This window comes from Anarrhichthys ocellatus, unplaced genomic scaffold (assembly GCF_004355925.1).
Source record: "Anarrhichthys ocellatus isolate YVR2014 unplaced genomic scaffold, GSC_Weel_1.0 scaffold34, whole genome shotgun sequence".
Classification (NCBI taxonomy): Eukaryota; Metazoa; Chordata; class Actinopteri; order Perciformes; family Anarhichadidae; genus Anarrhichthys; species Anarrhichthys ocellatus.
In genome coordinates, this window is record NW_022280064.1 from 1,222,577 (window position 1) to 1,235,100 (window position 12,524).

The window sequence follows — 12,524 nt, forward strand, 5'->3', positions numbered from 1 at the left end:
CACCAAACTATATGTATCTAGGATGGGGGTCTTTTCTGAAGTTGCAAATAATTATGAAGGGTTTGCCCGAAATTAATAGTTTGACATTTTGGAAAGCGCTTGATGAGAAGATTGAGACCAGTGTTTGTATGCTAACATTATGAAGCTTCAGCCAGTAGCTAGTTATCTGACTGGAAACAAAAGAAAGCAGCTAGACTGACACTACCCAATGGTAACAAAATCAGACTACCAGCACTTCTAAAGCTCAGTAATCAACACAATGTATCTTGTCCATTTAATCCATACAAACACTGGAGTGTAAATATAAAAAGTTGCATTTTTACGGGGGTAAAAACAGAACTTTACCAAAAGTCTAAAATACAACAAAATTCATACTTCAGTAGGCTGTTTTGGTTTGAGTTGCATAGTTTTGGACATATCTGCCATAGAAATGTCTGCCTTCTCTCAAATATAATGGGACTACTCAAAGCAAAGAAAATGCATTTGAAAACTCAACATCAATGTCTCTGTCCAGGAATCATGACCCAGTTACTCAAGATAATCCACAGACTTTGTTGTGAAGTTTCATGTAGGAACTTTGGTCAAAAGAACAAGTTTTCTTTGTCACTTTGAGCGCCACAAGCCGAGTCCCATTATACTGGAGAGAAGGCAATATCTCCAAAACTAGGCAACTCAAAACAATCTAGATTGATAAATAGTACTACAAGTAAGGGGGAAAGTATGTATTATTGATGTTGGGGTGAAGTGTCCCTTTAATTATTGCGCTTTAAACAATCTGATGGGCAGATTTCATTACCTTTAAACAGAGGAAGGCTAGTAGTTTCCCCTTGGTTTCCGGTCTTTATGCTAAACTTTAAGCTAACCGGCTGCTGGCGATTAGTGAGGGATTAATGAGTAAGAAATCAAGGTACCGATCGTCTCTTCTATTCCCCAAAACGTCAAACTACTTCCTTTGTCAGAGGTAGCTAGACCCGCCTGTTTGTTCACTTCTACATCATCGCTCATGAATTGGAACATTTGTTCACGTTCAGGACACAAACCGGATGTGTGTTTTGACCTGAGTTGTTCTCTGCAGACGGACTGCTCCAGTGACAGTGAGAGCGAGGACAACTTCATAGTGGTCCCTCCACGAGACCACCTGGGCCTGGCCATCTTCTCCATGCTCTGCTGTTTCTGGCCTTTGGGGATCGCAGCGTTTTACTTCTCACAGGGGGTGAGTACAGAAGCGCACACACACACACGCACACACACTCAAACACATGCATGCAATGCAGACGCCCCCAGAATTGTGGTATGCCACACATGCTGCTGACTGATATTGCATTTGTTTGTCGAGGTCTAACATAATGCAGGCGCATCCTCCCACACACGCAAACACACATTCTCATGAATTTGTAGACATGTACGCAGACATGCGCATACTCGGCTCTATGACTCATCACCAAAAGATGAAAAGGCCTATCACACATAAAGAAAGACTCTTACTTACTTACTGCCAGCGCAAGGCCATTTTTTACTGGGCAACCCATCAATAAATCAAGGCCAATCTGTAATGGCTGCTTGATGCTCTGCAAACGGGCTGAAAGACACCTTTCAGAAGAGCATATGAATCACTTTCAAGCCTCTATTTGCAAACTCCCAAAAAGGTGATAAGAATACTAAGACAGCCTTTGAACTAGTGGTGTTTTCAAGAGGATTGAACATGAACGCAATTACAGGTGATGAGCACTCAGACACATTGAACCGCCTTGCTTGAGCTGTCGTTTAAGCAGCAGTATTTGTGGGAAGAAATACATGAAAACACACTAAAAGTGCTAAGTATTTTATTTTGGATCTTCTCTGGAGAACTGTACATCTTTCTGGCTTTCATGCACAAATTGTGGCGACTTTATGTCTAAAATATCAGATTTTATCCACAGATTGGATGTTAAATGGGTAATGGACAACACAATATTGCCTTGACAGAGATATTTACTTTGATGGAGAGATAAAGCCAGATTATTATGAACTGTAGAGACAACAGTTACTTCCTAAGAGAACCAGCCAGTGTGATTTTGGAGTGTGACCTGTCACGGTATGGCAAAGCAACTCTGTTCATTTTGAAGCTGACAACGGCAATCTGCACATACTAGTTGGACTTCCCCTCTCTTTTTTTATGTGGGAAACTCCTCCGATGATGAGGTGTCAGTCAAACAAAGAGCAGAGGGAATCGCTACTTTTCTTGTCACTAATCAATTCTCTTTCTTATAAGTGCACCATCAACAGCCAGCCGTCCCCCACTGTATGTTTAATAGCACATATAAACACACACTGTGCACACACTACCGACGGAGAAGCTTTTTAGTAAATTGTCCCGCCTTTGACTATAAATTCTTATCAAAAGCTTAAGTATTTAGCAGACTTATCCGCAGGGGGGCGAGTAGTCCGAGGCAGATGAAGGCAGTCAGTGAATTATCTTGTCAGCAGCTAATTTGATTCTTCCTGGGTAATTATGGGGAAGTGATGGCTGTGTTTAGGGATGGATGGCTTTTCTGCCAATCTCCCTCCTTTAGAAGGTGGCGTCCAGAAGAGCTGTCAGGGAAAGATATAGTGGGAGTCTGGGATCGCTTCATTTTATAGCTTAATAACCCACTTCACTGGTCTTCATTTCATTTAGTAGTTCAGGGAGCCCCCCCCCCCCCCAAACTAAATTAATTCTGCAGGATTTAGCACAAGGATATTGTATGTTTTTAACAGTGAACTTGTGAACTCTGCACCATCTGTACTGAGAGAAGGGAGTATAGGGATCTGTACTGGGCAACAAAATCAAAGTGCAATATCTGGATCTTCTCAGGGCGCATGCAAGGTCTGTGACAATGATGTAGAATTATGGTAGAACACCTTATCTGCACCGTTTTGGCGAACTAGCCTAAAAACGCTTCTTTCCCAACTGTCCTGTTTTGGGCATTACTGCCTTCGTAGGGCAGTGCATGCAGATGCATTATGGGATTAGACAAGGGCAGCAGATTGAGCCGAGACGAAAAGTTTAGAATTGATAACACATCAGCTTGGCCACTTACTCCGAGGGCATTTACAAACAAACAGCTTAGCGGCTGTAATAGAGTCTGTGGACGGCAGATCAATAGTGTTTTTGTCTCAATGGAAGGTCAGACCTGGTGAAAACAGAGAGAGAGCCGCTGCATGACCTCCCAAGGAGAGGAGTTTGAGTGAGGGCCTCAGCAAACAAAATAGACCTGCATGCATATGCTGATTTGAATATGCTCATATCTTATTTTGCCAAAGACTACGGCTTTAATTCAGTGTAACGTCTTTATGGCAAATAGTGCTTTACTATTTTAGGGTGCAGCGTTTACCGCCCACACACACACAAACAACTGATAATGAAACTAGGGGGGGAATTAGCTTTAAGCATTTGATTGAGAAGCAGAATTGAGTTTCAATTATTGCCACTAATAGGGTGAGTGTTTTGTTTAGAGATGCTGATGAATGTTTCTCTCAGCTCAGAGACATCTGTGCTGGAGCAGTGATTCCTTTCACGATATTAATAAGAGTTATTTTACAACACACAAGTCATCATAATGGATGAAAATTGACGAGCTAATTATTTTTGAAACAGTTTATGTATCTGTACGCGTTTCTCTGCGGTGGAGGTGGAAAGACAGACACAGAAGGAGGAAGAGAGACATTTGTGGCTTTGTGTGTTGTTTATTTGGAAGAAAAACCTGTTAAGGGGGCTGAATTGACTTCCGAGAGCACGTCGCAACGTGAGTCTACATGCAGCTAAGTCTTAGATGTTATCTTCTCTACTATGACACCGCATTTCAATCACTTTGTCAAGGTTGTGGAGATAAAGCCTCAATGCTTCTCACCATTTTCCCCTCAAGGGGATTCAAGGAAAAATCCCCACAACGACGTACTGTATGTACATAATATAAGTCTGATGCTGACAGGGGAGAGAGCATAAGCACACACACGTTCAACCCTCTATACTGATCTGTCTTGTCCACATCATTGCATCGTTATATTTAGTGTTTCAGAGTCATGCCCCTCAAGAGCAACAACATGCTGTAATTTAATTATTTGTGTTAGGTGGAATGATAAAGCAGTTAATTAATAAATGCTTTTAGTGGACAAATGACAGTATCATGTGCCCTTCAACTCTGCTAGCTGCCAGTGATGCAGACAATTAAACTGGCCAGTGTCACATTGGACTTGTTTTAGGATTCTCTCTTTCTAAAGACCTTGCTGTGAGGTCGCAATACATTATCAAAACGTCTGAAAGCAAACTCCAACCTAATTTCCCATAAGCCCCCCCCCCCCCCCCCCTCCCTAACTGTGCTTTTGTTTCAATAATTACATTATTGACATGGAAGCTAAAGGCTCTGTCCCTTTTCAAGATTTTATTCCTGACCTTTCCAGGCTTTTGTTTACAGAGTCTTTCTCTCTGGCTCTCATCTGCCTGTCTTTGTCTTGGACTATTAGGCATTGTCTTCTAATCCGTCTTGGCGCAAATGAAACATGTGATGCACAGGGGGAAAGACCCCATGTGTAGCGTTTTTCAGTATGTAACAACCACTGAAAATGGAAAATTTATCTTTTTTTCCATTTATTATTTATTTACTGTTCTGTCGATACATTGCTGAGCTTAAAAACACTGTGAGATGCAGCGCTGACTGCTTCATGAGGATTGTGTATTGTGGCTATAGCACAGTGCAAGACAGATTCAAACAATTGAGTCTGTGCCAGCGTTGCCTAACCAGTCAGTTTGTCAGTGTAAGCTGCGTTGTTTTTTTGTCCACTGAAAAAAAATCTGATCTTTGATAAATGTCTCCATGCAACGTTACAGTCAAGATCTGTTTCCACTAAAACAAACATAAACATAAACAAAGTAGCCATTACAGGTAAAGGTATCTGTCCTTTCTGCATTTGCCTTGCTTTACAGTATTTTGCAGGGAAATGTGCCATCTCTGTGTTATTATTTTAATATTAAAACCCAGGCCACATCACACTTTGTGTCAGTTGTAATTTGCATCCGTCGTACTGAGTTAACTTGCCGGAAAAGTACAGACAGAAAGATCCAGCATGCAGAGCCAAATGGGGGGAAATAGAGTCTGGATGGGCGTTGGTTCGCTGTCTGGAGCGGCTGCTCTGTTCCTGTTTACATGACTGTTGTGCAGCTGGGCAGAAGCTATGAATAATACAGTACTTTTTCAATAATTCTAGGTACAATGTACGGATGAAAAGACATCAGTTAATATTAAATATTTATAAAAAAATTGAAAACAAAAAACATCTTTATAGAAATTGGACATGTAGCCTGTGTATGAGCTGTGTGTTCCTGATTAACTAACTGTTAGTCTCTCTATTTACCTCAGGCTCTCCCTTCAGTTTGCCATGCAGAGCACAGCTAAAAATAAAGGAGCAACAGGGTCAGGTACCTGAACCAGCTGGCTCCTCTCAATGAGGAAAAGCAGTCGGCTCGATTCCAAAGTCCTCACTCTGTGACGATGAGTAAGGTTAGGCATCCTGCAAAGAAACCTCATTTGATCCAGTTCTGTCCACAGTCTGAGAGCTTGTGAGCAAAATTACATTTAGATTTGTGTAGAGCCTTGCTTTGAGGTTTATTTTTCTATTCATCACCACTGCCAGATACAAAAAGCATCATCACAGCAGACTGTGTCCAACTAGCAGTCTCAATCCCTCTTAACCTCAGCCGTGAACAAGAAACGTAACCTTGTCTTTTATGTCGAGCTCCACTTCCAAAATGTTTGGAGCTGATTTTTGTAAGAAATGACCGTGGCCTCAGAGTTGGAGGTCTGATGTCTGCTTTATCACATCCACACACATCAGCTCCTTTATCATTAGTAATGAAGGTCATTTTGCTCACTCACACGCTACATTTTAAAGTGCTCTGGCAAATATTCAGCTCAATAGTGTGATCAATGTATTGTGTTATAGGTCTAGAACAGAAGTCAGTCGAGTGGAAGACACTGGAGATAGAAATACAAAGTCCCAAAAAAAGCCACTGTAACAATTCAAACTTCTACTCTATTCAGCTATAAGAATGAAAACAGCAACTCTCTTCTTCCCATTTCCCTCCTGACAAGCAAGTTCATTCAAATAGTAAGACAGCTCGAAGACACTCAGAACCAGCAGCAGTGTAAACACAATGGGCAGGATATACAAGAGAAACCACTATTGATTGTTGTATCTTCAAGCAAAGTACTCATATCCAGTATGGAATAACACTTAAAGCCTTAAAGCAGCAGCTACATAGCTGATGTGTCCTATCTGGCTAATACAAAAGGTCTGCTTCGTTACTTTGTCTCACTCATTAACAGGGACTTGATGCTTTATCGAATGGTCTTAATTGTATTAAATATTAGAAATAATGTTTACAAGAAAAACTCTACTACAGGGCACCTTTAAGTTATTACGTACCAAATTATTTAAAAGTTGCTAGATTCGAAATTCAGAGCATACGGCCTCCAGACGGCCCTCAACATGGAGACGGCTGACGCGGCAGCTTGTAGATAACGGTGCTAACAGTTAGCCTGGAGGGGAACCGGAGGGGGGGGGCTAGGCTTCCGTGACAATGCTGTTGGTCGGGAAGACGTTATCAGCTGTAACTGTCGTATGAGGGCAGAGCAGAGCAGCCCGTAAACAAAGCACAGAGAAGAGAACACACACAGAGGGAGAGCATATTCATTACTCCACTACATCTTATTTTAGGTAGATTACTTCACCATATCTTTACCTTGCAAACAGTTGTTTGCTGCTATATCCACGCTCTTAATATCGTATAGAGAACTTCAAAAGCTGCTGTGATCAATAGTTCTGGCAATGGTTTCAAAAAACGACATACAACGTTAAAGGGGACAGTGGTAGTGACGAACTCAGTGAGAACCGTCACCCGACTCTGCACTCACATATTTCAGTTGTTATTATACTGCGGTCTGTCGGAGTAAAACGACTGTTATTTAAGCAGAGTGGTTAATACAACAACCCACAGAGGATCTGTGTGTGCCTATAGTGGGTTGTAAAAATGCACTATAACCTTAAATACTTGGTAAGTAGGTCATGCTGATGGGGGTTGTTTTCTTATAAAAAAACAGAGCACAAAGAACTTGTTTTTTACTGACCTGTTTTCAGAATTACAATGTTTATCTTTTACCTTTTAGCATACGTTGTTGATGAAGTTCTTCCATAATAGATTCGAAACAATAGCAGCACTGTCAACATGTACTCTTCATGTTATTGATTTGCCCGACTGTGAAAGATGTTTTGTATTAGAATCTCTGCAGTTCTTTGTCAGTTTTTTTTTGTTCTCCCTTTAATGTCAAATTATGATAAATCTGCTTTTCTCAGATGTCATTTATGATTCAGAGCCAGCAGCCGATATGACCAGAACCTCCGGCCCTTGACATTTTAACACTAATTGCCATTTTTTAGTCCCGTCATGCAGGATGAGCTCTCCTGGGTTACGCTGAGCAGCTCGGTCAATGGGCCCACCCCCCCAGTTGCATGTTTCCCTCAGACCACCACAAAATAATAGACAACTTCTGTAATTATGGTTCTTTTGAAAAATAGGTCACCCTTTCTCTTGAGGGTCCCCCCTCTAAACTGTGTCTGACATTCTTCTTCTCTTGCATTTTCTCCTTCCCAGACCACCAAGGCAGTGAACAAAGGTGACTTCCCAATGGCCAACATCGCCTCCAGACGTGCTTTGTTCCTCGCTGCCCTCTCCATCACTATAGGCACCGGTGTGTATGTGGGGGTGGTGGTAGCTCTCATTGCCTACCTTTCTAAACCAGGACACATATAGCAGCCGCACCTTCCCTCCGACACACCTCCCGGGAGCCCAGGTTGAGAACAACCGCCTCGTGGGAACGGCATTGCTCCTGCAGACTTCGTGGAAAAGTTTTTCGGGGGATGAACAGTCTTTCCCTCCGCCTTCATTTCTCTCCAGCTTCTCTCTCCCTACAGGCCCTCAGTCAGCCAAGATTAGCCACACTGACTGGAGAGAGATCAAGCTGGAGGGTGAGAAGAGGGGGAATTGGGAATGGAGAAAGTTTTTTGTTGTTGTTGTTGAGACAGGTAGAGGGTTTAAGTAATGGATGCATTCCATGTTGGAGTCCAGTTTGCATCCCATTGACTTTACCCCCTATTGGCTTCATCATCTTTTGGCTGGTTTTTAACTTCCAAGACCCCGACATACACACTGAGGAGAAAGGACTGAGACAATAACGCCGCTCACTTCAGAAATTATTAAAGAGCAGAGGTTGCGGAGGGTTAGAAATCAATGCACATCACTCTCAAACCAACTCTATGTCGTCGTCATTTGAGCTGCAGTTAAAATTGGAGCCTCTCTGTGGATCTCCTGTCATCTCAGTATGCCACCCAGGACTGTCTTTAATAGACCATGAGCTGCCCTCATCGACTCAAAAATACCATGGCTGCCATTTGTCTCTGGGCTACCTGCCTCACACAGTAGATGACCACGCTCACATGTTCTTGAATCATGACAAAGGAGGGCTTTCGTTTTTGGAGAAACCTCAAAAAAACTGAACTATTGATTATAATTTCAATCAAAGAAGAATAAAGCTCCAAGAGGAAAAAAAATGATGAAACATGATTAGAGGCCATTTCTGTCTCAGTGAACAATATGCACTGGCATGAATAACAAGAATCTCAATGGAGCCTCAGACCTGTGTTTTACCTCTGAGGAGGTGTCCGTCCATCAAAGACATTAAATCTAACAATATCTGTCCACGCCAGATATGGTTTGCCTGCGTACATGCAAATGTGCTTTGTTTTTATGTTTGTCTTTTTGTGTTCCCTGCTGTCTAAAGGCACCTTCATTGATCTCGCTTTAAGGAATGTTCATTTATAGCCTTTGAAGTAAAGCACCGTATGCGAGTTGGCCAGATGGTCCGGAATTTCATGGGGAAACGGGGTGTGCAGTGTCTCTCAAAAACGTTGCATCTGGAGGGGCAGTTTGAAATGAAACATCAGCCATCACAATGGGCAAGGAAGTTATAAATCAGGTAAATAATGTCATTAGAAGGCAGGCCTTACATATCCTCCAGGGTTGCGCATATGAGTGTCGCAGTCCGACAGCTTTGAATTAATCTGTAATCAATTATTCTTTGCATGACTCTAGCTATACCAGCAGTGTACTGCTACGCATGATTGATTGGACGTAGAACTTGTTTTTGTCAGTTCATAATAAAAACAGCTTCAATTAAAATTCATCCGGCTGTGAAGAGGCTCATGTTTTGTGCAACGCTTAAAATCACATTCCCCAATTCAGCAATTAAAACGGAGGGTACAACATAGTAATAAAGCATTGAGACACTTCAATTTGTTCCTTCAGAATTTCAAAGAATTATTACTCAAGTTGAGAGACAGACACTCGGCAGACAAGTTCACGGATTCTCTTTATATGAGTGGATTATTGATTACAGTGACTTTGGTTTGTGTTGTTGTGTTGTAGACCCAGGCAGACGCTAGTTCAAGCCTCAAGAGGTGACGTCAGGTCCTGCATTAGTCATACCTGACATTCATGGTGCACAATTAGCTCCCTGTACTGACTTTCTTTTCTGAAGGAATGTGTACTCTCTGGAGCATAGCCCTAAAATAGCACAACCACATTAATTTCACTAATAAGCCTGTTTTGGCGTCGCTGGTTGCTGTCAAACCCTACAAGTAAACAATCCATTAACGCATCCTCGGCTCTGTGAACATTTTAAAATAACCATGTAAGTCGGTTCTGCTGTACTAATGAAGAGTGATTTTTTGCCCACACTCTCCACCGGGGGAAGTTTCCAGTGTGCTTTGCTTGAATAAAAACTGCAGCTAAGACTCCAAGCTTTTCTTTTGAATTTTATTTTTGGCTGCCTGTGTGAATAAACAACGAGGCAGTCAGAAGCTGAATGCTGGTTGGTTTCCAGGTTTTGGTTTGGGGGCCCTATCATTTACCTCCATTGAGTTTCTGCATATCTGAAAAGCTGGTCATTACACTGTATATGTTTGGCCTTACAACCCCTGACCCCTCCGGACCACATGGTGGTAACTCATGAGCCTACTGATTCCACGTCAGTGTACGCACAGATCATCATCATCACTGTAACTATACTGAAAGACTCTGTGCGTCTGCTTTCATGATAGCGATGAACATGCTTTGTGTTATGTAGCGTGTCATTCAAAATGATGTGTTTTTATCTGGCTTCTTTGGCAACCTGGTATTGTGCAATGTGTTACAACAGTACGCGGGTTTCACTGCTGTTATTTCCTTCTCATTGTGATGAGTTAATGTACACATCCACGCGACAAAGACGTTTGCTCAATGCATTCCTCAATGCCAGGGTGATAGTGCTCTCTTTGTGTCGTGCTCTTTAGCCGAATTAAAGAAGATTGCGTTTTTTTTAATACGTTTATGTTTTGGGGATTTTTTTTCCTATCTTGTGTGAAGGCAACGTGTACATAGTGCAAATAAAGACATGTTCAAATGTAATGACAAATAAATCAGAAAGGAAGGATGTCCTTTCTTAAAAGCAAAACATGTTATTTTTCTCTGTGGTTTATATAACGTGAAGCTCTATAGTCGGATTCATATCCCAAAAACCCTCCACGACCTGAGAGAACTGGCCCAGTAATTGAGATGCTTGAATTGTCCTTAAAACAATAGCAAACACAGACTGAGTCATGGCGTGTAGGTGGTTTCGCTAGAAGGACGGACGAGCAGCTCTGAAATGTGTGGCTGCAGTGTTCTCACAGCTGCGTGCAGGAAAGTGCAGCTTTCTCTGTTCTGCTGTCACCATCATGGTTATTGAGCATAAATGCAGAGCCGTACTCACCCTAACATTTCACACACTGAATTATGCAGGTACAGGACAAACTGACATTTCACACTGTCCCTTTATATTATTTTGATAGTCCCAATCATGCAGTCTAACAGAGCTTTAGTGGGTTGTAATTGTCTGGTATGTGGCGTATTATGTCTGTACCCCCGACAGCCATATCAGAAGAGAAGTACCTCTTCATCGACACCGCCTAAATATGTTTTTATGAATGGATTATAATCTGGATGAAAGATTCCAACTGTTTATTATCTCTTTTAATAACTAACTATTTCCAAATTTAGCCTATTATTACCTAATTACTTCAACCATTTTGCCTACTTTTAGCTATTTTAACCATTTATCCATTACTTTTACTGTTAGCATAGTTCATGAGGCTACTTTTAGCCAACTATTTCAACTAGTTAGCTGAAAGCGAGTCGGCAGAGGCGTCTATCAACTGCCGACGGATTGCCGCTGTGGTGCCGCTCAGCTCGGCAGTTTATCGAAGCTTGCTGAACGCGTGCCGCTCGCTTGCCACTGTCAGTAATCGCTGAGCCAAGCTCCAAAGCTGATATGACAGTTGAGTTGTTATGCAATAAACTGCACCAACAGCAATATCCCGGTGGGATCACATGACTTTGCTAAGAACAACAGGAGATTATGGATCCAGGCCATTAAAAGGGCGGATTGGGGTCACACCAATGATAGCTAAACTAAATAATATTGGTTCAGTTCAGTCGGGCGCAGCTTAACTGTCACTGCCAGTAATCACACTCGCTGTCTCCAGTCCATCATTGGTTTGAATCACACGCAGCGCTAACTTACTCATTACCTAGCTAGCTGATGATAGCAGTAAACTGCCTGTAGGACCACCGGGACCTCAAGCTGCCATTGTAATGGCCTGGATCCATCCTTCTGTTCTTAACAAATGCACGCGATCCCACAGAATAGTAAACATTTTCCATCCAAAATAATCTTCCCATGTAGGTAGGAACTAAACCCAACCTGCAGTTGAATCGTTCTGTGTCAGAGCTGATTCTGAGGTTATGTAGGTTTAACGTGGCCTGCCAGTGAAGGCTACACGCTACGACGGTGGAAGCCACTACAGCACCAGCCGGGGAAGAGCTCTCGTCACTCATCAGGGAAAAAGGAGTGAGTCACAAGTTGATGTCTTTGTCAGTGAACGCTGCACCACAATAGACGATGTTCAGTCGCTTGCCTTGTCATCAGGGGTGAAAAATGCTCATATAAAACAAAACAAAGAGCATGCTCCACTTTTTTTTCTTCCCTTCACCGGGATAAACAGGGCTATGCTCAACGCCAGACACACAGGCAGATTGAATTAATAAGCGCTGTAGATCAAAAGAAGACTGTTGTGTTTCCCAGCGTTCAGTGACTTTGCCTGAGCAAACAAGACTGAGCAGGGAAATATTTTGCTGGTCCTCCGGTGTTGTCTGTCTGATTTGTGCAAGAGGGATTTCACATGCTGTCTTTTAAATGTATTACTTGTGAAGTTAGAAGATCTTCAGAAGAAGGGCCTGTTATTACAGAGCTCCAAATAGAATCATCACAAGCTTTCAATCATTGAGTACAGAGGTTTTTTTTTTAGATTTGCCTCTAAAAAGCAGTGCGTCTGGCTCCCCACGGTTCCTCTCATACAGTATGTGAGTCGGTTCTCAT

General features: G+C 42.2%; 1 protein-coding gene across 2 annotated transcripts in view; it reads left to right on the top strand.

The window, feature by feature from the left end:
- syndig1l (synapse differentiation inducing 1-like) overlaps positions 1-9,157 on the top strand; it is a 30,663-nt gene extending 21,506 nt beyond the window's left edge. For both annotated transcript variants that reach the window (XM_031866022.1, XM_031866023.1), the window contains exons 3-4: positions 1,076-1,213; positions 7,667-9,157. In XM_031866022.1, the coding sequence (XP_031721882.1) occupies positions 1,076-1,213; positions 7,667-7,825 (297 nt within the window). In that variant the 3' untranslated portion in view covers positions 7,826-9,157. The remainder of the gene's footprint in view (positions 1-1,075; positions 1,214-7,666) is intronic.
- The last annotated feature ends 3,367 nt before the right edge of the window (positions 9,158-12,524 follow it).